The 26,038-nt window shown below is 36.9% G+C and overlaps 3 protein-coding genes and 1 long non-coding RNA gene across 13 annotated transcripts in view; 2 read left to right on the top strand and 2 right to left on the bottom strand.

Annotated features, from left to right (window-relative positions):
- The window catches only part of bru2 (bruno 2), a 66,324-nt gene extending 62,979 nt beyond the window's left edge, over window positions 1-3,345 (top strand). For all 5 annotated transcript variants that reach the window (XM_032438008.2, XM_032438009.2, XM_032438013.2 and 2 more), the window contains 2 exons: window positions 2,262-2,411; window positions 2,886-3,345. In XM_032438008.2, the coding sequence (XP_032293899.1) occupies window positions 2,262-2,411; window positions 2,886-3,157 (422 nt within the window). In that variant the 3' untranslated portion in view covers window positions 3,158-3,345. The remainder of the gene's footprint in view (window positions 1-2,261; window positions 2,412-2,885) is intronic.
- The window catches only part of LOC116651529 (uncharacterized), a 117,754-nt gene extending 100,284 nt beyond the window's left edge, over window positions 1-17,470 (bottom strand). For 2 of the 5 annotated variants that reach the window (XR_004304524.2, XR_004304526.2), the window contains exon 1: window positions 17,114-17,469. This is a non-coding gene — a long non-coding RNA (uncharacterized lncRNA). Of the gene's footprint in view, window positions 1-17,113 lie in introns of all 5 variants that reach the window. The other 3 variants (XR_004304528.2, XR_011416799.1, XR_004304527.2) reach the window with 2 other exon arrangements.
- On the top strand, window positions 5,675-14,975 carry Pkd2 (Polycystic kidney disease 2). The gene is made up of 8 exons (XM_002052697.4): window positions 5,675-6,395; window positions 12,494-13,307; window positions 13,415-13,646; window positions 13,711-13,938; window positions 13,994-14,236; window positions 14,311-14,570; window positions 14,638-14,691; window positions 14,753-14,975. Exons 1-8 carry the CDS (start codon window positions 5,804-5,806, stop codon window positions 14,856-14,858), a joined length of 2,529 nt encoding a protein of 842 aa, XP_002052733.1. The 5' UTR covers window positions 5,675-5,803; the 3' UTR covers window positions 14,859-14,975.
- Window positions 17,471-22,030: 4,560 nt separating the features above from the next.
- The window catches only part of LOC116651542 (serine-aspartate repeat-containing protein I-like), a 30,440-nt gene continuing 26,432 nt past the window's right edge, over window positions 22,031-26,038 (bottom strand). The window contains exons 1-2 of one of the 2 annotated variants that reach the window (XM_032438101.2): window positions 23,520-23,562; window positions 22,031-23,092 (exon numbers count right to left, since the gene is read on the bottom strand). In XM_032438101.2, the coding sequence (XP_032293992.1) occupies window positions 22,334-22,960 (627 nt within the window). In that variant the 5' untranslated portion in view covers window positions 22,961-23,092; window positions 23,520-23,562 and the 3' untranslated portion in view covers window positions 22,031-22,333. Of the gene's footprint in view, window positions 23,093-23,519; window positions 23,563-26,038 lie in introns of those variants that run through there. The other variant, XM_070208812.1, reaches the window with a different exon arrangement.

Below are 26,038 nucleotides of genomic sequence, written 5' to 3'. Positions count from 1 at the left end.
ACCCAGAAATAATAAGGCGCAATCAGTCGATTACGATTTTGGTAAATAAAACCTATTCGAATAGTTCTCCTTTTTTAATTTAATTTTTAGATTGATTGTCGAAAACGAATAAATTTGAGTATGTTAAAAACCTCTGCCAACTTATTCATTTTAATATACAAAGCTGGAACCTATTCCTAATAAATTGTTTTTTGATCTTCTAAAAACTAAAGAATATATGAAATCCAGTTAGTTGAATTTCCTTATCAAATATACCAAAATGCAACTCTATTCTAAGCGCGGCCACCTGCAAAAGAGATCCCTTCACTCGGTCCCACAACCAGCCTATTGTTAATTAAAAACACATGTAGTTGAGCCCTCGTGTGCCACCCCTTTGCATTGTTTCTAACTGTTCAAGTGCTGCCTGTTTTTATTTACACACTCTGTCAATAAAAATTGTTATGCCATAACAATAACAAAAAAAGCGTTTCACAATTTTACAATTTGGACACAACAAAAATTTAATAAAAGCAACTGGAAAAAATCAAATCATGCCACTGACAGCAAAAAATAGAAGAAAAAAATTGACACAGCTACAGAACGTGGATGATTGCAATCACAAAATAAAATAAAATATAAAGATAACAAAAAAAAAAACAAAAAAAATTGCAACGTCAGTTTCAAAATCAAAATCCTATCAGGATCTGAACATAGTCATCGAAATGAATTAAAAGCCTGAAAAATAAACTCGCGGCCTCAAAGGTTTGACAATAGGTATTAAAATACTTTTTGCATATATTTTGTGTTGAATTCATGGTGAATTTTATGCACAAATATAATGCCAGCGCTGAGATAATCAACGTCGGAAGGGCTTAAAAGTTACAACACAATGGACATTTTATTTAAATATTCTATGCACTCTTTGGGCCCTTTGAAGAAGAGAAACAACAATAAATGTATAGAGAGGCAGCAAAATTATTAGTTTATAACTAAAGGCAAATATTCTAAACTTATAAAACCAGTTTAGTCTAATATACAATAAAATCTTATAAGCCATAAAATCTATCTAATATACAATAATAAACGATCAAATCTATCTAATATAATAGAGAATCGATCCATATCGACGCAGAGAAAGATACACACGATAAAATGGGTCAATTTAGGTGTAAAATCGCATATATTCGATATCATTCATATTATAAAAAAATGCGGTGTATCAATAAAGTTTAAATAAAAGAGATACATTCTTAAACAGATGCGATTTAAATAATCGATTAAAAAAAATATCGAAGCGCAGCACAAATATCGTTAGTCTTAGCAACCCTAGCGCTCAGTAAAATGTTATCGATTTGTTATTTTTTAAACATTGATTAGACAGCTCTTCAATTACCATTTCCCCAATATGCCTGTAGGCTTTTTGAAAAATTAATAACTCTCTAAATTGTGCAGCCAAGCCCAAAATAAAATAAATGTTGCGCATAAAAAATGCAGAGCCATAATTTGATGATAAATAAAAAGAAAATGAACAATGTTTATGATGATTTTCATCTTTTTTTGTTTTTTCTTTCCCCACATGTCGAGTGCATATAAAATTGCATGAAATGCAAAACTTTCATTGCGTAACAAGTTTTTATTCTTTATTTTTAGTAGGTTTTTTATTTTCATCTGTTTGTTATGTATTACACGTATGTAAATAACAAAAGAAACGACGAGAAAACGTAATAAACTTTTAGTAGATTACAAAACTTTGTGAGTGTATGTGTGTGTGTGTGTGTGTGTGTGTGTGTTGCACAAAGCAAACGTGCGGTGGGGGTTGGGGTTGGGGTTCGGTTTTGGGGCTGGGTCTCGGCTCAATTAAAAAACAGGCGCCGTGCGCATAACAAAGGCTAACAAATTTTTTTATGCTACAACAAAAGGATGTATAAAATTTAATAATGTAAGGCAGCAGAAGAAAAAATAAATAAAAAAACAACAACAACAAAATGCAATGCAAAACAAAGAAAAACCTGTGTGCAAATATATAAAGCCCGATTTCCATATGCGTTAACTCAGTGAGTGTGCGTGTGTGAGAGTGTGTGGGCGTCTCAGCAGTCCGTCTCTGTCTCTGTCTCTCTGTGTGTCGTGTAATTGGTTTTTATCAAACAAAAACCTGCATAAGCTTAAGCAACAAACAACAACTTACATATATGGTTTTATTCCACTCTCTAGCCCGGCGCCAACATTTTTCGTATTGTACATGCAACATTTTTTTTAAATCGAAAATTCTCACATATTTTTAGGGCCCGCCAGCGCCACAGATCCCTACGGCACCAGCACACTAAGCAGCCTGACCAACGGCGCCAGCGCCGCGGCTTATGGAGCCGCTCAGTCATTGAATGCCAGCGCCTTGCAGGCAGCCGCCGCGGGCGTGGCAGGCAAACAGATCGAGGGTAAGTCCAAAAATGCCTACAGTGAACGCTCGCATTTAACAACTTGCAGTTATTAGAATCGGGACTTTCATTTTCAACAGAATAAGACGCTAATTGGGGAGCAATCATATTGTTTGACAGTTATTACATATTAAAAATAAAAAAAAATAAAAAAACAAATCCATAAAACCATTTGCCCCAGTAGACGTAGGACATTTTCGAAATCCCATCAGAATATTCACGTATAACAGCTTGGATAAAGTGAAGATCAGCAATCAGTCAATCAATCAATCAATTAGTCAACCAATCAATCCATCAGACAGTTTTTCAATTCTTCAGACAGTCAATCCAGAATTCAGTCAATATACAAATTCGATCATTTCTTTAGTATGAATTGATACACTCGCCCATTTATCGAGCGACCACTGACAGACATAATATATAATAAATTAATCATACAATAATAATATTAACAAATACTCTCTACAATCATAGGTCCCGATGGCAGCAATCTGTTTATCTATCATCTACCTCAGGAATTCATAGATACCGATCTCGCCTCGACATTTTTGCCCTTTGGCAATGTGCTATCGGCCAAAGTGTTTATCGATAAGCAAACAAATCTATCGAAATGCTTCGGCTTCGTCTCCTACGACAATCCGCATTCGGCAAATGCGGCCATACAGGCCATGCATGGCTTTCAGATTGGCACAAAGCGCTTGAAGGTGCAGCTAAAGCGGCCAAAGGATTCGGGCAAGCCCTACTAAAAAACAGCAGGGGGGCGTGGCTAACACACACACACACACCGATACACAAATAGAAATAGTTTAGTTCCATATTGTGCCTTTTAGCGTGAAAGTTTTGAAACCAAAGGACCAATTATCAAATGTATCTTCTAATGTTAAGGAAAAAAAAAAAAATACAAAAAACAAAAAAAAAACACCAAATATGCAAACGTGGGGCAAGAGTTGGGGGCACAAATAATGTTTTCGCTAGATGCACAGACAGGAATTAAAAACAAGCTAATAAACAAAAAATAAAAACAAAAACAAAAAAACGTATCCACACACAAAACCAACCAAAGAAGTAGCTTAAAAGTTGCATCCGTGTTGTAATCACTTTTGCTGAAAACAATTTCTAGTGCATTATATTCTTTATCCATGTGGTTGGCAAAAACAGAAAGGAAAACAAAACTAAACACGGGAAAAGTCAAAAAGGGGTGAAAACAAAATAAACAATACAATGTTAACCAACACAAAACTGAAGCTGCGTTGTGGCGCCAAAGTATTTTCAAAGCCAAATAGTTAAGCAACAATGGAAAATCAAACGAACATTTTCAATGAAAAAAAAACTAATAACACATAAAGTAAAAAGAGAAAATATATAAACAAATTAAACTAGCAAATTAATTTGTAGCTTCTAGTGCTAATAAAAAAAATATAATAAAAAATAACTAAAAAAAAAGAATTCGGATCTGTTTTCGATTTAGATTTCGACTCGATTTGTAAAAAGAATACCCAACAAAAATGAGTGCAATTTTCGAATCGCTTTAATTGGCATCGAAATCGTTATCGAAAACAGCTCGGCTTCATATTTATAATACAAGTTTATTTATATATATAGACATATGTGTAACTATAACCTTTAGTAGTCATAGTTATATGGCACAAAACATTCGAAATTCCGTTCGTAGCGAGCACACATTGCAAATTTCAGTTAAGTCGGCTAAATAAAAGGTCGGTTTAAAAAATTCACCAAAAAAAAACTGAAAAATGTTTAAAAAAAAAGCCCTGCAGCTACTTAGCTTTAATATAATGTCACACACGTATTTCCTATGTCAGTAGTACTTTAAAACTTAGCCTTTCGTTTCTGAATCTTGGCCTAGGCACAACTTCAATTGATTTCTTGCTTCAAAACAACAATATTATATTTAAATAGTTTTAAACTATTTTGTTAGAAATTTCAAGCTATTATTTGTTTTCAAAAAATTAAAAAAAAAGTGTACTTAAATTGCATAAAAATTACGTATAAATTTACCTATGAAATAGTTCTAATATTTAATAAAAAGGATAAAGAAATGATTTAGAGTTTTAACAGCTGTTTAGTGAATATTGAAAATTAAACTTTATAAATATTTTAAAGTAAATGCAAAGAAACAAACCTTTCAATAAATTCAAACAATAAAATAAATATAAAAAAATAAACGAGTTTTATTTAATAACTATCGAAAACGACGAGATGATTAAACAAGCAGCTGTTTGTAAGTAAATAAAAGTTAAAATATTTATTTATCTCTAATTTACCAAAGTCTTTCCCCTCTAAGGTCTCAAAAAAGCTGCTGATTTCCATTGTTGATCGATCAAAATTAGTCACGCGTAATTCACAATAGAGCCACAAACTGTGACATTCACGATAACTCGATAGCAAATCAAATCAAATATCGATTAACAATAACTGAGGCGGAACTCGCGTGTGAACTGTTTCAGTTTACTTGATCTAAAGTGGCTTTCGTTATATCGAAGAGGATTCAAAGCCTATTTCCTTAATATATGACCTTCTCACATCTATACTTAAAGCTTCTAAGCATATTATTGTAAGCGATTTCAAAAAATGTATCGATACTGAAAAATTCCTTGACTTGCTTATAATAAATGATTTATTTCTCGGCATTTGCTTAATTTTGCCTTTTTATTACAAATAAAAAGGCCAAATGGCGTTGAAGTACTTTAGTTAAACTATTTGAATTTGCATAGAATATCAGATTATTGTGTTATTCAAGGAGCTGGGTCCTTAAGCCAATGCGAGCGGTTTGTTGAGGGATCTTTACACATTTATGCGATTTCCCATGCATTTTTTATATGTCCTGACAACTCAACTGGGCGCTGATAACCCAAAGGCGTTGCGCTGAGGAGGAACATAAATCAAAAACTGCCTGCAGTTGCAACCGCCACAAAGCCTGCCTCTGCCACTGTCCTGCCCCTGCCCCAGCCGCAGCCCTTGTCGCAGCCACTGTCCTGCTGCTGCTGCAATTCAAATGTTGGCGTTAACGCATGAAATATGCATATGTATAAAGGGGATGCCAGTATGTGTTTGGCTATAAGGATGCAGTTGCTGTGTGCAGATGTTCGCTGCGTTTCTTGCCATTTTTTATGCACACAAACACACACCCACACACACACTGTGAGCCATACCCACATTTTGATAGCTCGCCAGGTCAAAGCAAACATTGCTCAAACTTCAAGCTGTGTGCTGTCAGAGAGCAGCCCGTTTGCCAGCAGCTCAGTCTCAGTCGAGCAGCTTGTGAAGCACAAAGCAAAGCGAAATAAACAAATCCCATAAAAAAAAAAATAAAAACAAACAATAAAGAAAAACTAAATTTGAATATTCAAATAGAACAAAGAAAATAACCGAAAATGTCTGAAAGCGAAGATACTCCCAGTACCTCGAAGAAGGCAACACGTCCCAAGCCGCCGAGGCGTTCGCCTCGCGGCCCGCCTCCGCCGGTGCAGCCACGTCCGCGGGCTGAAAATCCCGGCGACAGTTCACCAACGCCTCAGTTTGTAGCACAGACTGCGGAAACGCAAAGCGATCTGCCGCCTAGGCGTTCATCGCGTCGTAAGAAGCGTGTTGTTCTGCCGGAAAAAGAGACGAATTCACCCGCACCACCGCCCGAGGAGTCTGCTCCTACTCTGCCGGCACAATACGATCAGCCAGAGCACATACGCACACGATTCGAACAGCCAGAGCACGCTGAGCGACATCCCACACATTCGGGGCGTCGCTCCAGCAGCGCCTTTGGCCATCTATTCAGACGTAAAGAAGCTCGGGGGACAAGTGATGGTGAATTGGATCCCGAGGTTACACAACACCGCAGATCCACCATTGGAGCTCGGGAAATTATAAAAGCGAAAGCTTCCCGTATTCTCTACACCACCGACGAGGAGGTGCGCGATGCACTCATGGAATTCGGAGTATTTATAATATTTCTCATTTTGACCTCCCTGGGTGAGTACAAAATAATGGATTAGGACGAGCCTCACACATATTTTTCAAATTTTTTGGTGTTGCCATATATAGACTGCTCTGTAGGGTGGCAACTCTGCAGCGGCACTGTCAATAACAAGGCGTCCATTCAATGAAACAGGGTCACTTTAATGGCGTTAACTACAACAACATATACAGCGTCACATTAAAAGCTGCACATTGTTACTGTGAAATACCATTCATTTGCCAGCATTAATACCGAAAGACTTTATCAGGGCGAATAATGCAAATCTAACAGCAATTTATGCTTACACTTACATCGTCACAGCTTATTAACAGTAACATTTAATTAGTGAAATCCATAAGAGGCCAAACCATAAAAAAAAATCAAAACATTATGAAATTCGGATGAGATTTGACCAAGCTATGGGTGTGGGAAGTTTTGACGTATGTCTATATAGGATATTTTGTCTACATGTCTATATACCATTTTGACATAAATTATGACCAAAAATTATGTTGCCAGATTTTGATGCAGAATTGATAATGAGGCAAAAACATGAACAAAAAGCCAAACCTTTTGAAAATCGGATGAGATTTGATCAAGTTATGGGGGTGAGAAGTTTTGACGTATGTCTATATAGGATATTTTGTCTACATGTCTATATACCATTTTGACATGAATTATGACCAAAAATTACGTTGCCAGATTTTGATGCAGAATTGATAATGAGGCAAAAACATGAACAAAAAGCCAAACCTTTTGAAAATCGGATGAGATTTGACCGAGTTATGGGGGTGGGAAGATTTGACTACGTCTATAAAAGATATTTTGTCTATATGTCTATATACAATTTTGACATAAATTATGACCAAAAATTATGTTGCCAGATTTTGATGTAGAATTGATAATGAGGCCAAACCATGAACAAAAAGCCAAACCTTTTGAAAATCGGATGAGATTTGACCAAGTTATGGGTGTGGGAAGTTTTGACGTATGTCTATATAGGATATTTTGTCTACATGTCTATATACCATTTTGACATGAATTATGACCAAAAATTATGTTGCCAGATTTTGATGCAGAATTGATAATGAGGCAAAAACATGAACAAAAAGCCAAACCTTTTGAAAATCGGATGAGATTTGACCGAGTTATGGGGGTGGGAAGATTTGACTACGTCTATAAAAGATATTTTGTCTATATGTCTATATACAATTTTGACATAAATTATGACCAAAAATTATGTTGCCATATTTTGATGCAGAATTGATAATGAGGCCAAACCATGAACAAAAAGCCAAACCTTTTGAAAATCGGATGAGATTTGACCAAGTTATGGGTGTGGGAAGTTTTGACGTATGTCTATATAGGATATTTTGTCTACATGTCTATATACCATTTTGACATGAATTATGACCAAAAATTATGTTGCCAGATTTTGATGCAGAATTGATAATGAGGCAAAGACATGAACAAAAAGCCAAACCTTTTGAAAATCGGATGAGATTTGACCGAGTTATGGGGGTGGGAAGATTTGACTACGTCTATAAAAGATATTTTGTCTATATGTCTATATACAATTTTGACATGAATTTCGACAAAAAATTATGTTGCCATATTTTGATGCAGAATTGATAATGAGGCCAAACCATGAACAAAAAGCCAAACTTTTTGAAAATCGGATGAGATTTGACCAAGTTATGGGTGCGGGAAGATTTGACTACGTCTATAAAAGATGTTTTGTCTATATATCTATATACAATTTTGACATGAATTTTGACCAAAAATTATGTTGCTAGATTTTGATGCAGAATTGATAATGAGGCCAAACCATGAACAAAAAGCCAAGCCTTTTGAAAATCGGATGAGATTTGACCAAGTTATGGGGGTGAGAAGTTTTGACCTATGTCTATATAGGAAATTTTGTCTACATGTCTATATACCATTTTGACATGAATTATGACCAAAAATTACGTTGCCAGATTTTGATGCAGAATTGATAATGAGGCAAAAACATGAACAAAAAGCCAAACCTTTTGAAAATCGGATGAGATTTGACCGAGTTATGGGGGTGGGAAGATTTGACTACGTCTATAAAAGATATTTTGTCTATATGTCTATATACAATTTTGACATGAATTTTGACAAAAAATTATGTTGCCATATTTTGATGCAGAATTGATAATGAGGCAAAAACATGAACAAAAAGCCAAACCTTTTGAAAATCGGATGAGATTTGACCAAGTTATGGGTGTGGTAAGTTTTGACGTATGTCTATATAGGATATTTTGTCTACATGTCTATATACCATTTTGACATAAATAATGACCAAAAATTATGTTGCCAGATTTTGATGCAGAATTGATAATGAGGCAAAGACATGAACAAAAAGCCAAACCTTTTGAAAATCGGATGAGATTTGACCAAGTTATGGGTGCGGGAAGATTTGACTACGTCTATAAAAGATGTTTTGTCTATATATCTATATACAATTTTGACATGAATTTTGACCAAAGATTATGTTGCTAGATTTTGATGCAGAATTGATAATGAGGCCAAACCATGAACAAAAAGCCAAACCTTTTGAAAATCGGATGAGATTTGACCAAGTTATGGGGGTGAGAAGTTTTGACCTATGTCTATATAGGAAATTTTGTCTACATGTCTATATACCATTTTGACATGAATTATGACCAAAAATTACGTTGCCAGATTTTGATGCAGAATTGATAATGAGGCAAAAACATGAACAAAAAGCCAAACCTTTTGAAAATCGGATGAGATTTGACCGAGTTATGGGGGTGGGAAGATTTGACTACGTCTATAAAAGATATTTTGTCTATCTATATACAATTTTGACATGAATTTCGACAAAAAATTATGTTGCCATATTTTGATGCAGAATTGATAATGAGGCAAAAACATGAACAAAAAGCCAAACCTTTTGAAAATCGGATGAGATTTGACCAAGTTATGGGTGTGGTAAGTTTTGACGTATGTCTATATAGGATATTTTGTCTACATGTCTATATACCATTTTGACATAAATTATGACCAAAAATTACGTTGCCAGATTTTGATGCAGAATTGATAATGAGGCAAAAACATGAACAAAAAGCCAAACCTTTTGAAAATCGGATGAGATTTGACCAAGTTATGGGTGTGGGAAGTTTTGACGTATGTCTATATAGGATATTTTGTCTACATGTCTATATACCATTTTGACATGAATTATGACCAAAAATTATGCTGCCAGATTTTGATGCAGAATTGATAATGAGGCAAAGACATGAACAAAAAGCCAAACCTTTTGAAAATCGGATGAGATTTGACCGAGTTATGGGGGTGGGAAGATTTGACTACGTCTATAAAAGATATTTTGTCTATATGTCTATATACAATTTTGACATGAATTTTGACAAAAAATTATGTTGCCATATTTTGATGCAGAATTGATAATGAGGCCAAACCATGAACAAAAAGCCAAACTTTTTGAAAATCGGATGAGATTTGACCAAGTTATGGGTGCGGGAAGATTTGACTACGTCTATAAAAGATGTTTTGTCTATATATCTATATACAATTTTGACATGAATTTTGACCAAAAATTATGTTGCTAGATTTTGATGCAGAATTGATAATGAGGCCAAACCATGAACAAAAAGCCAAACCTTTTGAAAATCGGATGAGATTTGACCAAGTTATGGGGGGAGAAGTTTTGACCTATGTCTATATAGGAAATTTTGTCTACATGTCTATATACCATTTTGACATGAATTATGACCAAAAATTACGTTGCCAGATTTTGATGCAGAATTGATAATGAGGCAAAAACATGAACAAAAAGCCAAACCTTTTGAAAATCGGATGAGATTTGACCGAGTTATGGGGGTGGGAAGATTTGACTACGTCTATAAAAGATATTTTGTCTATATGTCTATATACAATTTTGACATGAATTTCGACAAAAAATTATGTTGCCATATTTTGATGCAGAATTGATAATGAGGCCATACCATGAACAAAAAGCCAAACCTTTTGAAAATCGGATGAGATTTGACCAAGTTATGGGTGTGGGAAGTTTTGACGTATGTCTATATAGGATATTTTGTCTACATGTCTATATACCATTTTGACATGAATTATGACCAAAAATTATGTTGCTAGATTTTGATGCAGAATTGATAATGAGGCAAAAACATGAACAAAAAGCCAAGCCTTTTGAAAATCGGATGAGATTTGACCAAGTTATGGGGGTGAGAAGTTTTGACGTATGTCTATATAGGAAATTTTGTCTACATGTCTATATACCATTTTGACATGAATTATGACCAAAAATTACGTTGCCAGATTTTGATGCAGAATTGATAATGAGGCAAAACCATGAACAAAAAGCCAAACCTTTTGAAAATCGGATGAGATTTTACCGAGTTATGGGTGCGGGAAGATTTGACTACGTCTATAAAAGATATTTTGTCTATATGTCTATATACAATTTTGACATGAATTTCGACAAAAAATTATGTTGCCATATTTTGATGCAGAATTGATAATGAGGCCATACCATGAACAAAAAGCCAAACCTTTTGAAAATCGGATGAGATTTGACCGAGTTATGGGGGTGGGAAGATTTGACTACGTCTATAAAAGATATTTTGTCTATATGTCTATATACAATTTTGACATGAATTTCGACAAAAAATTATGTTGCCATATTTTGATGCAGAATTGATAATGAGGCCATACCATGAACAAAAAGCCAAACCTTTTGAAAATCGGATGAGATTTGACCAAGTTATGGGTGTGGGAAGTTTTGACGTATGTCTATATAGGATATTTTGTCTACATGTCTATATACCATTTTGACATGAATTATGACCAAAAATTATGTTGCTAGATTTTGATGCAGAATTGATAATGAGGCAAAAACATGAACAAAAAGCCAAGCCTTTTGAAAATCGGATGAGATTTGACCAAGTTATGGGGGTGAGAAGTTTTGACCTATGTCTATATAGGAAATTTTGTCTACATGTCTATATACCATTTTGACATGAATTATGACCAAAAATTACGTTGCCAGATTTTGATGCAGAATTGATAATGAGGCAAAAACATGAACAAAAAGCCAAACCTTTTGAAAATCGGATGAGATTTGACCGAGTTATGGGTGCGGGAAGATTTGACTACGTCTATAAAAGATATTTTGTCTATATGTCTATATACAATTTTGACATGAATTTCGACAAAAAATTATGTTGCCATATTTTGATGCAGAATTGATAATGAGGCCATACCATGAACAAAAAGCCAAACCTTTTGAAAATCGGATGAGATTTGACCAAGTTATGGGGGTGGGAAGTTTTGACCTATGTCTATATAGGATATTCTGTCTACATGTCTATATACCATTTTGACATGAATTTTGACCAAAAATTATGTTGCTAGATTTTGATGCAGAATTGATAATGAGGCCAAACCATGAACAAAAAGCCAAACCTTTTGAAAATCGGATGAGATTTGACCAAGTTATGGGGGTGGAAAGTTTGACTACGTCTATATAGGATATTTGAGGGTACCATTTTGACATGAATTTTGACCAAAAATTATGTTGCCATATTTTAATGCAGAATTGATAATGAGGCCAAACCATGAACAAAAAGGCAAACCTTTTGAAAATCGGATGAGATTTGACCAAGTTATGGGGGTGGGAAGTTTTGACTACGTCTATATAGGATATCTGAGAATACCATTTTGACATGGATTTTGACTAAAAATATTGCCAGATTAGTATTCAGAATTGCTAATTGGGCCAAACCATGAACAAAAGGCCAAAGCTTATTTTAACCGGATGAGATTTAATAGAATTGAGGGTGTACAATATTGATCCATGTCCAGGATACAGGCGGTATAGCCCGTGGCACGTATAAAATCGTTGAAAATGAGCTTGATGGAAATCGGGCAAAACTTTAAACTTAGCCGAAAAATCTTTGAATTGCATTTTCTACCGTGGAATCTTGGATTCTGCGAAACCCCCATTTCCACCAAGGTGCAGTGGATTTTCCAAAGTGTGATAAACCTCTCAAGTGAAACCCTTTAACGTCAACTTTCATTACAGTCACACTCTCTGTTCGGCACTCGTATATGTTTTATTTGAACGATACAATCAAGAAACTGTTCACCACACGTGATATGGTCATTTCGCCCTCGGTGACTGTAAATTTTGAGAAACTGATCACCATACCAGACTTTTGGGACTATTTGATCTATAATTTCCTGGTGATACTACACGGCGATATGACCGTCGTTAACCCCGATGGTACACAAGCTGAAAATGAAGATGATGACGAGCAAGCGCCACCAGCAACCAATGAACCAGAAGACAATGAAGCAGACAATGAAGCACCGGGCGGTGAATCAGAAGACAAACCACCTGACAATTCAGATGGCGATGGCGGTGGCGGTGCCAGGGTCAAGCGTCTAAGGTCAGGTTATCAGAATCATTTTAATAGACGACAGAGCAACTTGACACGCCTCGAAGGCCGGGTCTTTTTGCACGAGAACCTGTTGCTTGGACCGCCACGATTACGCCAGATACGTGTACGCAAGGATAGCTGCTATGTGAACGATGCATTTATACGATATTTCAACACGTGCTATGCCGAATTTTCATCCAGCGCGGAGGAGATTGTAAAGGAACACGGCGGTGCACCATACAAAACAATGGGGCAATTGGATTCGATGCCATTGTGGACAACCCTGGGCTTTTATCGTTCCGGTGGCTATACCGTCGATTTGACATACAGTAAAAAGAAGAATCTAAATACCATCAAGGAACTAATGCGAAATCATTGGTTGGATCGCGGTTCGCGTCTCTGTCTGATCGAGTTCAATCTGTACAACGAGAATACAGACATCTTTCAGAGCGCCAAGTAAGTCGGGCACAGAATTGACTTCTTAATGCTCTTCTCCTTTTGCATACATTTTGGGGGTGACACCCAATATTCTAGTTCACATTTAAAAATTACCTAATTTTCAGATTTATTGCAGAAATACCACCCACCGGTGGGGTCATACCGCAGAGTCAGCTGCAGACAGTTAAACAGTTCTCTTTCATAACGGACAAAAGTCTGTCCATGTCTGTTGTATATATATTCTGGTATATTATGGTTGTGTACTATAACATCTACGAGATCAATGCAATGCGTAAATGTGGCCTCAAGAATTATTTTAAATCCATACTCAATATGCAGGATTTGCTTATACAACTGGTAAGTCTCTCTTCACACACAATCTGAGCTGACCTGAGCTCGAATAAAATAAACTCTATCGCAGTTTTGTTACCTGGCTCTGGTCTATAATATTTGGCACACGTTCAAAATCAAGTCTTTGGTCTCTAGACTGCGATTCGAGGAAAGCTATCAGAGTTTAGATACTCTGTGCTTTTGGAATACCATCTATGTGGATATGATGGCCATTTTGGCATTTCTAGTCTGGATCAAGATCTTTAAATTCATCAGCTTCAACAAGACGCTCGTGCAGTTCACAACCACATTAAAGCGCGTAAGTCTCTACATTAAATTTTCCACCAGTTTCCTTCTAGTTTTTCCATCCTTAGTGCTCCAAGGACTTGGCTGGTTTCAGCCTTATGTTTGGCATTGTGTTTCTGGCCTATGCTCAGCTGGGTCTATTGCTGTTTGGCACGAAACATCCAGATTTTCGTAATTTTGTCACCTCCATTTTAACCATGATACGCATGATTCTTGGCGACTTTCAATATAATCTCATTGAGGACGCGAATCGTGTGCTGGGACCCATCTATTTTCTAACCTATATTCTGTTGGTCTTCTTTATTTTACTGGTAAGCGGGAAATTCCTTTTATATATATTTTTCGGAGAGAATTAATTATTATTTCATGCGTCTTATTCCTCTAGAACATGTTCTTGGCCATCATAATGGAAACATACAACACGGTTAAGAGCGAAATAACTCAGGGTCGCAGTCAGCTTGGCTCTTATATCTATAAGAAAGTAACTGGTTTCCTATATTACGTCATGCACTGCGGTCGTAAGCGTCAACAACAATCTGCAAGGCCGCAGCGACATGAAGCTGACGAGGATCTACCAGATGATTTGGCCTCCAGTCGCTACCAACAGCCCAAGGTTCAATTGCGCAGAAATATGACAGAGGCAGAGTAAGTTTTAATATTGAAAACATAATTCAAATAATTGCTAAAAAAAAAATAAATACTCTTTCTACAGAGCACAGTACTTTGAAGATGTGCCAAATGATGTCAAGGACAAGGACATGTTTCGGTAGGCACAGCTTAATTTAAATATATTTTTATATATTTAAACTTCATTTTCTTTCTATCAGTCTTAACAATCGCGTTTCCCTGTTGGAGGAAATTTTGGAACAGCTGGTCACAAATATGGATGCCATACTGAAGCGTGTGGAAGATGAAGTCAAGAAAAACAAATAATAATCCTGAACAACTATGAAGCATATATGAAGCAGGAATATAGTATAGAATCTATAGTATGAGCATTTTGTGTTTGTGCCTTAAAGGAATTTGAATAAAATACATGTATGCATAAATCTGCTTTATTCCTTGAAATTTCTCACCTTTATAATCGAGTAAACTTTAAAATAAACAAATTAATTAAGTTCGGTCCGCTGAACACCCAAGCAAAGCAACCGCAAAAACCCACTGCGCTAATCTGTGCCAAATCTGAAGCACGCTCACCCACCTCCCGCTTTTTCCTACCCACAAGGCCATAACGAGGTTTTAAAAAAGGGCACAACAAAGCGTTGCCACCAAATATATCTGTTTAGATAACGGTAAGGGACCCAGTATGCTAAAGGACATGTGGCTCGGGCGGGCGGGGAGCATCATTAACTATCTGCGTGTAGCAACCGCTTGCTGGGACTAGGGTACATGCAACACGCTCCAGCCGCCCCTTTGCGGTTGTGGCACGTGTGTGGCAAGCGGTAACAGCTGTGTTGAAAGCACCAACAATGGAGAACAAAAAGGTGAAAAGTTATTAAGCAATTTGTATTTACAAATTGCATTTAAGCAACGTGTAAAGTAACGAAATGCAAAAGAAAATATGACGTGCATGAAGTGGAAACTAATGCGAAAACCCAAATTTCATAGAATTAACAAATATGCAATACAAAAATGTGAACAAAAGTCTTGTGTACAAATCTTTCCATGGAGCACACAATTATCTTAGGGAAATAATGTGACGATAATAAAAATACAGAATATAAAAGGATGCAAGCATTAACTAAGTAAAATGTATATATATATCAGACCCGGCGAAAAATAGTACAAAATATTATATAAGATGTCAATACGCTGATCAGAACAAAAATGGCACCCAAAACTTTGTGATTATTGAAACGCATCGAATTCGAATCGAAACTAAAAACTTTATAAAAATGGAATCTCCAAATCAGGTGAAGTCCAAAATACACTTCATAGCAGCCTTTCATAGTAGCGCAGACAGTAAAAGAAATAAAGACTGCACATGATAATTTAATATATAATTTATTAAACATTTTTTAACAGTGCCGTCTGTAAAAATATGTATACCCATGCGTAGCCATACACATGTCTCGTTCTGGCCTGCCATCAAAGTTGCACACAATTCATTCTGAAATCAACCGCATTCCAAAGGTAAATACGCAATAAAAGAATATTTCTTGCCATAGTTCAATGCAAAAACATTCAAAATAATCGAGTATGTACAAACTCTTACATATCAAATAGATCATATTTAACGTGCATACACTCGTATTATTTAGCTTCTGTTAATACATATACAAAATACAAATTGAAAAGTTGCCATCATCGTGGTATTAACAGTTATGTAAATACAAATGCGAAGCAGAGAGAACCGGAGCAGACAGATTGCGCTGACAGCGCTGCCGGCGTTGCAAGGGCGCAGCAGTGCGATGCCGCCAATTGGCACTTGAAAAGGCGCCAATTGCCACAGGATAACTAACGAGGGGGGGGGTGCGGGCGAGTGGTGCAAGCGGGTTGTGGCAACGCCATAATTACTTACCTTTATGCTTTATGCATGCACAGAAAAATGTTAAAATGTTTCTGCTATGCTGATCATAATGATCAAGACGATGATGATGATGCTGGGTTGTTGGCAACGGGCCAGTTCGAGTGGCATTGCCTACTACCTCAGCCATAATGTACAAATATGTTGGCCACTTGTGCATTCAATGGGCCTGCAATTCGCCCAAACAACAGCAGCAAAACGAACACGAAAAAAGCAAGTGATTAACCGTTGCGAATGCTCAACTAGAAAATACCCTGCAAGCAACGCCATTGCAATGATTCTCACTAAGTTAAAATATATATATCACTCGCATATACACACGCACACATACAAGCTGGTGATAAATATACAAATACGTTTTAGAGCATCGGCGATGCCTCCTCTGCCTGTTACATACATATGTACATTTTCACTAAACCAGTATACCCTCTTCCACACATTTCCAATGGGTATAGGGTTACAAAATAAAAGAAGAAAAATTCGTAAAGTGTCTGCACACAAGCGAAAGCAAAATGAAATTGACGCGTAAATATTAAAACAGGTAAATATAAAATGAAATGGCAAAAATTACAACTGCTTTTCTGCTATTTGCACACAACATAAATCAACAGTTCTTTAAAGTTATCAATTCTATTAAATAAATGTGTATGTATGTACTTACCATCATATAACTCCAAGTACATACATATTTATTGCTGTAATATTCTGAGCACTCGCGCTGACCGCTCTTTAATTCCGTTATTTTGTTTTGCACTATTCTTTGCGCGTCTCTTTCGCGCGCACGTTTTCTGTGTGAGAGAGCGCAGCCACGCTTTGCAATTAAAACCAAACACTAATAACAACTTTTAACTGCCTTCCATTAAACCAATTTTCACTTTGTTTACCAAACACACAATTTGTTGAATTATTAAACATAGTATTTAGAGTTTTTACGGCTTCGGCCACTGATAACTACGATGCTGGGTCACGGCTCGCCGAACTCGCGACGAAAACTGTCTGCACATAACAGCTTACTGTTTACGTTAACAGTGAAAGCTCAATCAATGCTAAGATCATGTTAAGCATCTTCCTGATTTGTAGACATACATATGTTAAGTCCTGATGTTGTCAGTTGGACCGCTTGACAGCCAGTGCGTGATATTTAAATCTAAATACATAAATATAAATGTGAAAAACAGAGAGATGTTATTGGCATTTTACACAGTATATAACATTTCAAGAACTTGCAACAAATTAGATTTGAATATAATTTTATGGATTTACTAAAATACTTTGGGCACAAGCTTAAGCCAATTATTTGTCGGTACCTTAACAGCAGCAGAAAAATAAAATGTTAAGCTGTTCAAGCTTTAACAGACCAACCTTACAGCCATGTTAAGCTGTTATTGTTTTAACAGCGCAGACTTAACAGCTGCCTGTTAAAAGTAACATTCAACTGCGGCAGCATAAAAACATTTCAATAAGCAGCTTAGTCCTTGCTGTTATAAAAAAAAAATGCAACAGGACAAAAGGATAATGCGTAATTAACTGGCCATAAGTTAACCATTAATTAAACGCACAACTCATTAATGGCAAGTGTTTTTTTTTTCCCCTTTTTTGTATGTGAACAAAACATTTTATCAACACTTTCCTGTCAACATTTTCAATACAGCAAAATTGAATCAATGGAAAGGGACTATTATGTGGAGCATAAAAAATAATATGTGGGAATAATGATGCCATTTATGTAGGTGACCATTTGTCAACTATTATTCTTCAACTTACCCCGTGTAGTGTTTAGTCCAACGAGAACAACGTGAAGCGAATAACAGTGTGGGAAAATGCGGGAGTTTTTGTTCCACAGGACAGTCGATTTTATAAGCCAGACTCTTTACCAAATCTGCCGTTTCTGTGCCTTTGGCTATTTTGCGTACAATGAGGAAACGGAAAAGTTATATATTTGCCAGCATACGGCTTTAAGGAAATACATTACCTGGACTATAAAAATCGTTTTGTTGCTGTTCGACTATCTAAATTACGTTTATATGCTGGCTGATATTTTCGCCCATATGCTTGGTAACATTTCGGAAAAGAGCGCCGGATACAATTTCTATCTGGAGACCTCTATTTACTGTAATGTCAACTATCAGTGCCTGCGAATGATATATCTCCTGCACAGTTGGCCGATTAGTGGAGCCTATGTAATGGTGATAAATAAGATCATGGAATTGCATAGAAATATGTGCTCAACATTTGATAGATCCAATTTTACGCTTGAGCATAATATTCTCATCATTTCTGTCGTCGAATTCAGTTTGACTCTGCTTCAGATATGGAATCAAATGATGACTAGCTACATTCTTCTGGTGTTCGTCTATCATTTGGTCTTATTTGAGCTATTTTATTGGGCCTACTTTCTCTATCAGTTGATTTTGATTGCCTGGCACCAGGTATTGCTCAATTTGCTCAGTTCCTATGCCGGGAATCGTAGGCCCAACAAACGTGATCGCCATCAGCTAATGCTCTTTTACGGCTTTTATTTTCGTATGTGCGCGATACACGGCCACATTACACAACACTGGCTGAAGATAGCGGGCGGGCTGTTCGCCAGTATTGCCATCTTATCGGCGGATATTTCCGAAGAACTGTTTGATATTATCTATAAACAAAAGAGTCCTTTGGAGAAGTGGAAATATTTTGTGGTCTACAAGATAGGCAATTGCTTGACACCAATAGTAAAAATTTTCCTCTTGGGCCTATGCAATAATCGCATCGAGAAACTGACCAAACTTCTGGGTCAACAAATCTATCTGATTGAACTGTTGCACTGGAAGAGATCTCTGGACAAGCTGCCGTCAATTAAGAGAAAACCTTTTACCAGTCTGCTGGCTTCTAAGGTGAGTAAATTAACTATTCGATGGATTCGATAAATATTTCATATTTTTTACAGTTCAACTGCTTTGTCCTGCAGCAGCACACACGTCCGATACGAAATCATATTTGGCACGCTGGACAAACGATAAATATCGAGTTTCTACTATTATTTATATGGCTAGCATTTTTAAATGCAATGTCAACTTTGCAATACGAACTGACAAAGAAGTCAAATTTTTTAACTTAACTTCTTTTAAGCGAGCTGTGCTCCGATTTCCAACACTGCGAAATCCTTAAAGCGACTTAATAAAGCTCCAAGGTTACGTCTAGCGTTTTTTTTAGTGCTGTATATTGCTAAAAAGTTTTTAATGTCTTTCAACACTTTTAAATGTTCACCACTAATGAGAATTCTTGAAAGTCGAAAACTTGTAAATAACGAAATATGTATGTACTTTTCGAAGAAATTGGACAAAAAGCATAGCATACCTTACGGAGCAGAAAATTGTAGGAACCGCCATTTCAATACTAGATGCATTAAACTGAAATAATAAAATAATACAGTTAAGTACAGATAAAGCAATATAATAGTGCCTTAAAATTAAAGCATTGTCGTATTATATTTTCATATTTACCTCAACGAAAATATATTACGGCTAATTATTCAAATGATGTGCCCCATCATTAGGGCTCAACTCTTGATGGCCACACTACTCACTCATCCAGGACACTCTGGTGAGCCTTGGAAGTGGAACTGTAACTGTGGAATTGACGACTTGAAAAGTCAGTTATTCTCGATGGAGCGGTTGGAGCGGTACCTATTCGAGTGGAGCGTTAGAATCTTGTGCAATACACTCTATAGAGCGTGTCGCTTCGCCGGTTTCGGGCACTTTAAATACAATAGAAGAGCTCGAAAATATTGCATTCATAGGCCTAGTCGTAAACTTAAATGGTTCGTTAAGCTCTGTTTACTATTCATGGACGATCACAACATAATTGGCATATTATTTTTTATGCTAACAAACTTTAGCCTAAAAACGCCTTTTCCGAAAAGTCGAGACGGTTTTGAGGCGTTTTTGTTCTATGCGACGCTGTTTTTGGCCAACTGTCAGCTGTTGTGCCTGTTTTACCCGGCACACAGTCAAAAGTACAGTGAAGCCTGCCTGTTGGCTATTAACAAATTAATGAAACTACATCAAATTGTGAGATCGAGCTGCGGAGGTTGTAAATTTGCCACCGAAACTTGTATACTAGTGTTTTTTATAGTACAATATGCTTTTACAACACTGCAGCTACTGCACGGATGGTGGCAACCCTGGATCTTAACATACAACTTACTGTTATTCGAAATATATTTCTGTGCCTATTTTGTCTATCAGCTGCTGTTAATGGCTTGGCTCCGGGCTCTGTTAGCCCACTTAAGTGAATATAATTTGAATCCTCAACTTGGACTCTTTCCAAGCTCTCGCTATCGTCGTCAGCTGATGCAGTTTTATAGGGTATACACACGACTGAATCGGCTACATAGGAGCATTAGTCAACTCTGGCTGCAGGTAGCCGGCGTGCTTCTTGTCGGCATCCTAACGTTAGCTCAAGACTATGCAGATATCCTATATAACATAATATTTTATAAGAAACTGACTGGAAATAGAATTCTGTTCGCAATCAAAATTGTAAGCTCTCTGGCGCCCTTGATGAAAATATTTCTACTGGCCTTGTGCAATGAACGTGTGGAAAACTTTACTCAAGAGTTGAGACAGCGACTTTTTCGCATCGAATTATTGCATTGGCAATGGGTTCATTCCGGCGTGGAGCTCGCTGTGGGAATACCCCTGACCAAGCTCCTCAGCAAAAGGGTGCGTATGTGCAGCAAGCTGAAGGGAATATCCTTAATTCACATTTTCTTTATTCTACGCCAGAACTCTAGCTTTTACCTGCAGCTGCTTGTCGAACAGTTTCGAATATATATTTGGAATATGCGACAGGCCATGAACCTAAAATTTCTACTCTGGTTTCTATGTTTAACTATCTTTAATGCCATATCTCTGTTGCACTATCGGAAGCTATATACGGAGCAAATCTAACTATGCTTTGTCAATATTAAATTAATATTATGCTTAGATTTAAGTTAATTAATGTATTTTAAACATTTGGGTTGACGCTTAGTCTTACAACTAATAAATACTCTGTAATCTCATGGAATTAGAAAAAAAGTTGTGAACTAGTCGACTAGTAGATACTCTATACACTCATACTAAAGTAAGGTTAGGTGCATAAGTCGACTAATAGATACTCTGTACTCTCATGGCACTAGACTTTGCATGAAGCAAGGTAAAGTGAATAAGTCGACTGATTGATACTCTATACTAAGCTACAAAACTAAAAACCCTATATGCCTTTCATTGCCCTTACAAAGTTTTTCTAGAATTTTTTAATTTTTAGGTTAGATTTAAAAAAAAGAAAAGTTTTATATTCACCCGAACCTAGAAAAGCTAAAGTATATCACTTTAAAAAAAAAAGAAGAAAATCGACAGTTATCGATTTTAGGCAGATGTAATGAGCTGTCGATATAAATATATATATATAATACTTAGTCTCTGGCATTACTTTATGATAACCATTTTGGTAAATTTCCAATTAGGTATAGGGTATTAAAGAATGCGTGTCACCTTCTTAACATTAATTCATTTTCCCTTTTTATAAGATGCTTTCTGCAGAAGCAAAAAAGTGTTACTCAAATTAACTTTTATTTTTGGTATTTATATATGTGTATATATATATATTTTTTTGATCAATAAATATGTTAGCATGCACATCGAATGCATTTAATACTCGTACTTGCTGAGCTCAGTGAGAATAATTTAATGGATGCGCGACTCTGGCAACTCTCTTAAGGTATTTCTTGATGTTTTCTTAAGGCATGTCGATTTTTAAAGAGTTGCATATTCAAGCTATGAAAATGCTGCTTAAAGTACTAAAAGACTTAAGATTAAAGACCCTAGACTATATACGTATGTTGTGGCCGCGGGGCTCACTTCATGTGCGGCGTCGGCGGCGTCAAGAGGGATAATTTCTCAAACTTGGGCACGGTCTGGACAGCTGCGGGCAACTCAATCAGCTCGGCGTCTGGATTGTACGGATAGTTGGGATTGGCGGCGGCCACATCGTTAACAGCAATATCATTGGACAGATCGACGGGCGCAAAGTTCTCATAGATGTCAATGTGATTATTCAAATCGTTGCCGGGATCCGCAACAGCCGCAGCATCGGCATCTGACTCGGCATCCGCCTCCAGTGTGGCCCATTCATCGTTGAAGGTGTCGCTCATTTCGACGGGCGTCGCACGGCCATCCTCCTCATCGTCCGAGGACTCCAGCTCCTCGCGTTCCCTATACAGCTGCGGCTCCGACTCCGGCTCAACGACCAACTCCCTGTCCGATGCGTCGCCAAAGTTTTCAATGGCCACCAAGGACTCGGCCTCTGTCGCATTATGACTGTCGCCGTCGCCGTCGTTGTCGCCGTCTGGCAGCGGCATTTCCGTTTCCTCATTATGCGCCATTGTGCCGGCATCTTGAGCTGCGTCCAGCTGCTGCTCCTGCTGCTGCTGCAGCTCCATCTGCTGCTCCTGCCGCTGCACATCTTCCATCAGGTCGGCCATTATAGTCTGTTCAGTCTGTTTGATGTCGGACGCTTCTGCGAGGGTATCTTCAATGGGCGAGCTGGAGGCAAGTGTGCTTGTGGCTGTAGTTGCTTTTGTTGTTGTTGTTGTTGTTGTTGTTGTGCTTGTGCGCTGTGTGTGTAATGGAGTTGCGGGTGCATCGGTTGGAGTGTGTGCGTTCGTGTGTGCGTGTGTGTGTGTGTGTTATGTAAATAAATGGAATAAAAGTTTGTATTACTTTCGAGTTTGCCAATTATGTGGCTAGTTTTTAGTACAAGCAGTCGCCGCATGCAAATTAATTAATTTAAAATTGAAATCCATGTATCCATTGCCGACGCTTAGATACCCTAAATTTGTTTATATCAGAAAAACAAGAAATTATATCCAAAAATTTCATATAAAATTCAATTTCTTTATATGAAGTTCAATATTTTGTCCGATAGCTCTATATATAGCATCAATATGATAAAGCGAATGAGTATATATATACACAGTTACACAGCTTATGACAAAACTCTAATGCTCTCTAACATACTCTGTTATTCTTACAACAACTTACAGACAAGACGCAGCTCTGTTACGCACGCACCGAAAGTTCCAACTAATTTGCTGTTAAGCAAAGCTTTGACTTTTATACATAGGTTAAACTACTGCGCGGCTGACTCATACGTGAGAGCAGATTGTAAGCTGTGATTTAACAGACAAAGAGAGAGAGATAGTGCGTTAGCAGCAGCAGCGGCGCTGTTAAGCTCGCAGCATTGCTGTTACTGAGCTGATTTCTAAGCTGCTCTCCCATTCTCGTCTGATCTGTTCTAACGCACGCTATTTAACCCGCTCACACGCGCATACATGCGCTCTCTCACTCACTCTCGCTTTTGTTATACCACATTCATTTACATTTCTGCTTAATATGCGTTGCCTCACGCATGAATCACCTTCGCGTCTGATAACATTTCGTTGATATTTATTTATATACCTTGCCGAATACAATTAAGCATGCAAGCAGCTAAGCGCCCCCGGCCTGTCATTTACACAGTTTTGTTGGTCACTCGGTCGAACGCTGTAAACGTGTGACGTCACAAGTGCACATATTATTATTGCATTTGACAGCCGAAATGCGAAATATTTCTTCTATTCTCAGTTTTCGACAGACGTCTGCCCTGTAACAAATTGCACAAATTCGCAGAAATTTGTATTAATAATACAAAATACGAAATGCGCATTAGCTGTCGCAGCAGCGCTCAGTTTATTTTTGTATATTGCGCTCACTTAAGTCTTGAGATGATTTTATTATTATAACGAATGTAGGTGTTACCTACAGAAGATGCTCAGTCACAGTCGAGAAGATTGAGTCACGTTTTAATAATTGTTTCCGGGGAAATTCTTGAGAATTGACTATCTGATAAGCTAAGATTTTATTTGCGCATAACTGAGAGATATCGCTTGCAAGTCGCATGACGAAAGTCATCTTTTGATGTGAAAGAACTTTGCCTAAACCGAAATTTCAGTATAGCAAAATGTAGCTCAATGTTTTGAAATTGTTTATAAATAAAATATAAAAAATTTTGAAATAAGAAATTTAAAACAAATTTCTTAAAAAAAGAAGATTTCTTCTAAAATAATAAAAAATGATAAGAAAATAGCCAGCTGAACTTTAAGGTTTTGCACTCTTAAGCAGTTTTTGTGCTAGTAGATCTTCTGAAATTTATGACCTATGCTTAATATGGGGCACAGCCCCCCCCCCCCTTGGCCATCCCTTGGACAGCCCTCCCCCCTCACATATGAAAATTTCTTCGCAGTTTAACGCTCTATTTTACGCTGCATATTTGATGTGTTTTTGTGGCAGTTCACAGTTCCCGCTGGTTTTTTTTTTTTTTGCTCATTTCACGCACACTTTGTAGCACGCACACAACTGCTTCAGGGTCCCCCTCCCTGCCACTCTGGTAAGACCCCTTAAACATGAGTTTTAACCAGCGCACACATAAAAAAGCGCGGCGCATAACAAATTGAAATGCAAGTGCACAAAGTAATTTTTACAAAGTTATGAAGGGCTTTGGCAAGTCGACATATGTACATACAAATATATATTTATATATCGTATATATATATATATATATATATATATATATATATATATATATATATATATATATATATATATATATATATATATATATACGATTATTGCATATTTGTGCAGTTTTTTAATAGGAAAATATTAATAAAATATGGCATTTGGCTGGTTGGTGCCACAGCGACAGGCAAATTGTTTAACAAGCTTCAACAGTTTTGCAATATTTCTGCAGGAGTTGGCCAGCGGGGTGGGTGGGGTGTGGGTGTAGGTGTTGGGGTGCGTTACTTTATATTAATATTTATAACCATGCATTTTACAAATTCAAATAAATGCATGAGCCAAGTTTGGGTTGCCAAAACCGCAGCTTTCAATATCCGCGTGAGAGTTGAAAACAAACCAAAAACAAAAAAAAAAAGTAAATAAATAAAAGTAAATAATACAAAAAGCAGTTGCATAAATTGAATAAATTTGTACGCGACTTGTGCAATAGTTTTTCCCAGCGGAAAAGCTACCCCAACAGCAAATGTTTTCCATTGTTTGCAAATTTAACATTTTTTGTGAATATATCGAAATGTTGACATGTCGCACTTATGCTTTAAAGCTGTTCATAATTGCGCTTTCTACTGTTTTTTTTTTTTTTTTTTTTTTTTTTTGTTTCTGGTCATTTATTAATTTTGCGCTGATTTATGTCATTATGAGGGGGGGGGGGAAAATATGCAAAAAAAAAAAAAAAAATTGAAATTGCGACACGCAAAATGCTCGCAAAGTCGCGTGCTCGTCGAATTCGATACAATAAATTCTCATAAATACAGCATGGGCATGGTCACGCCCACCGGCGCAAGCAGACGGCCAAGACAAGGATTTATGCGCTTGGCGCACATGACTTTTAATATAAATTAATTTTTATTATGGCTAAAAGTAATTAATGGACTTGAAAAACCGCATATATGATGCATGTACCGTTAAATTGCTGCAACAACTGTAACGTGTCGTGCGAGTGGGCG

This window comes from Drosophila virilis, chromosome 4, assembly GCF_030788295.1.
Source record: "Drosophila virilis strain 15010-1051.87 chromosome 4, Dvir_AGI_RSII-ME, whole genome shotgun sequence".
Classification (NCBI taxonomy): Eukaryota; Metazoa; Arthropoda; class Insecta; order Diptera; family Drosophilidae; genus Drosophila; species Drosophila virilis.
Note: the sequence above shows the minus strand (reverse complement) of the source record. Positions and strands in the feature narration are given on the sequence as shown.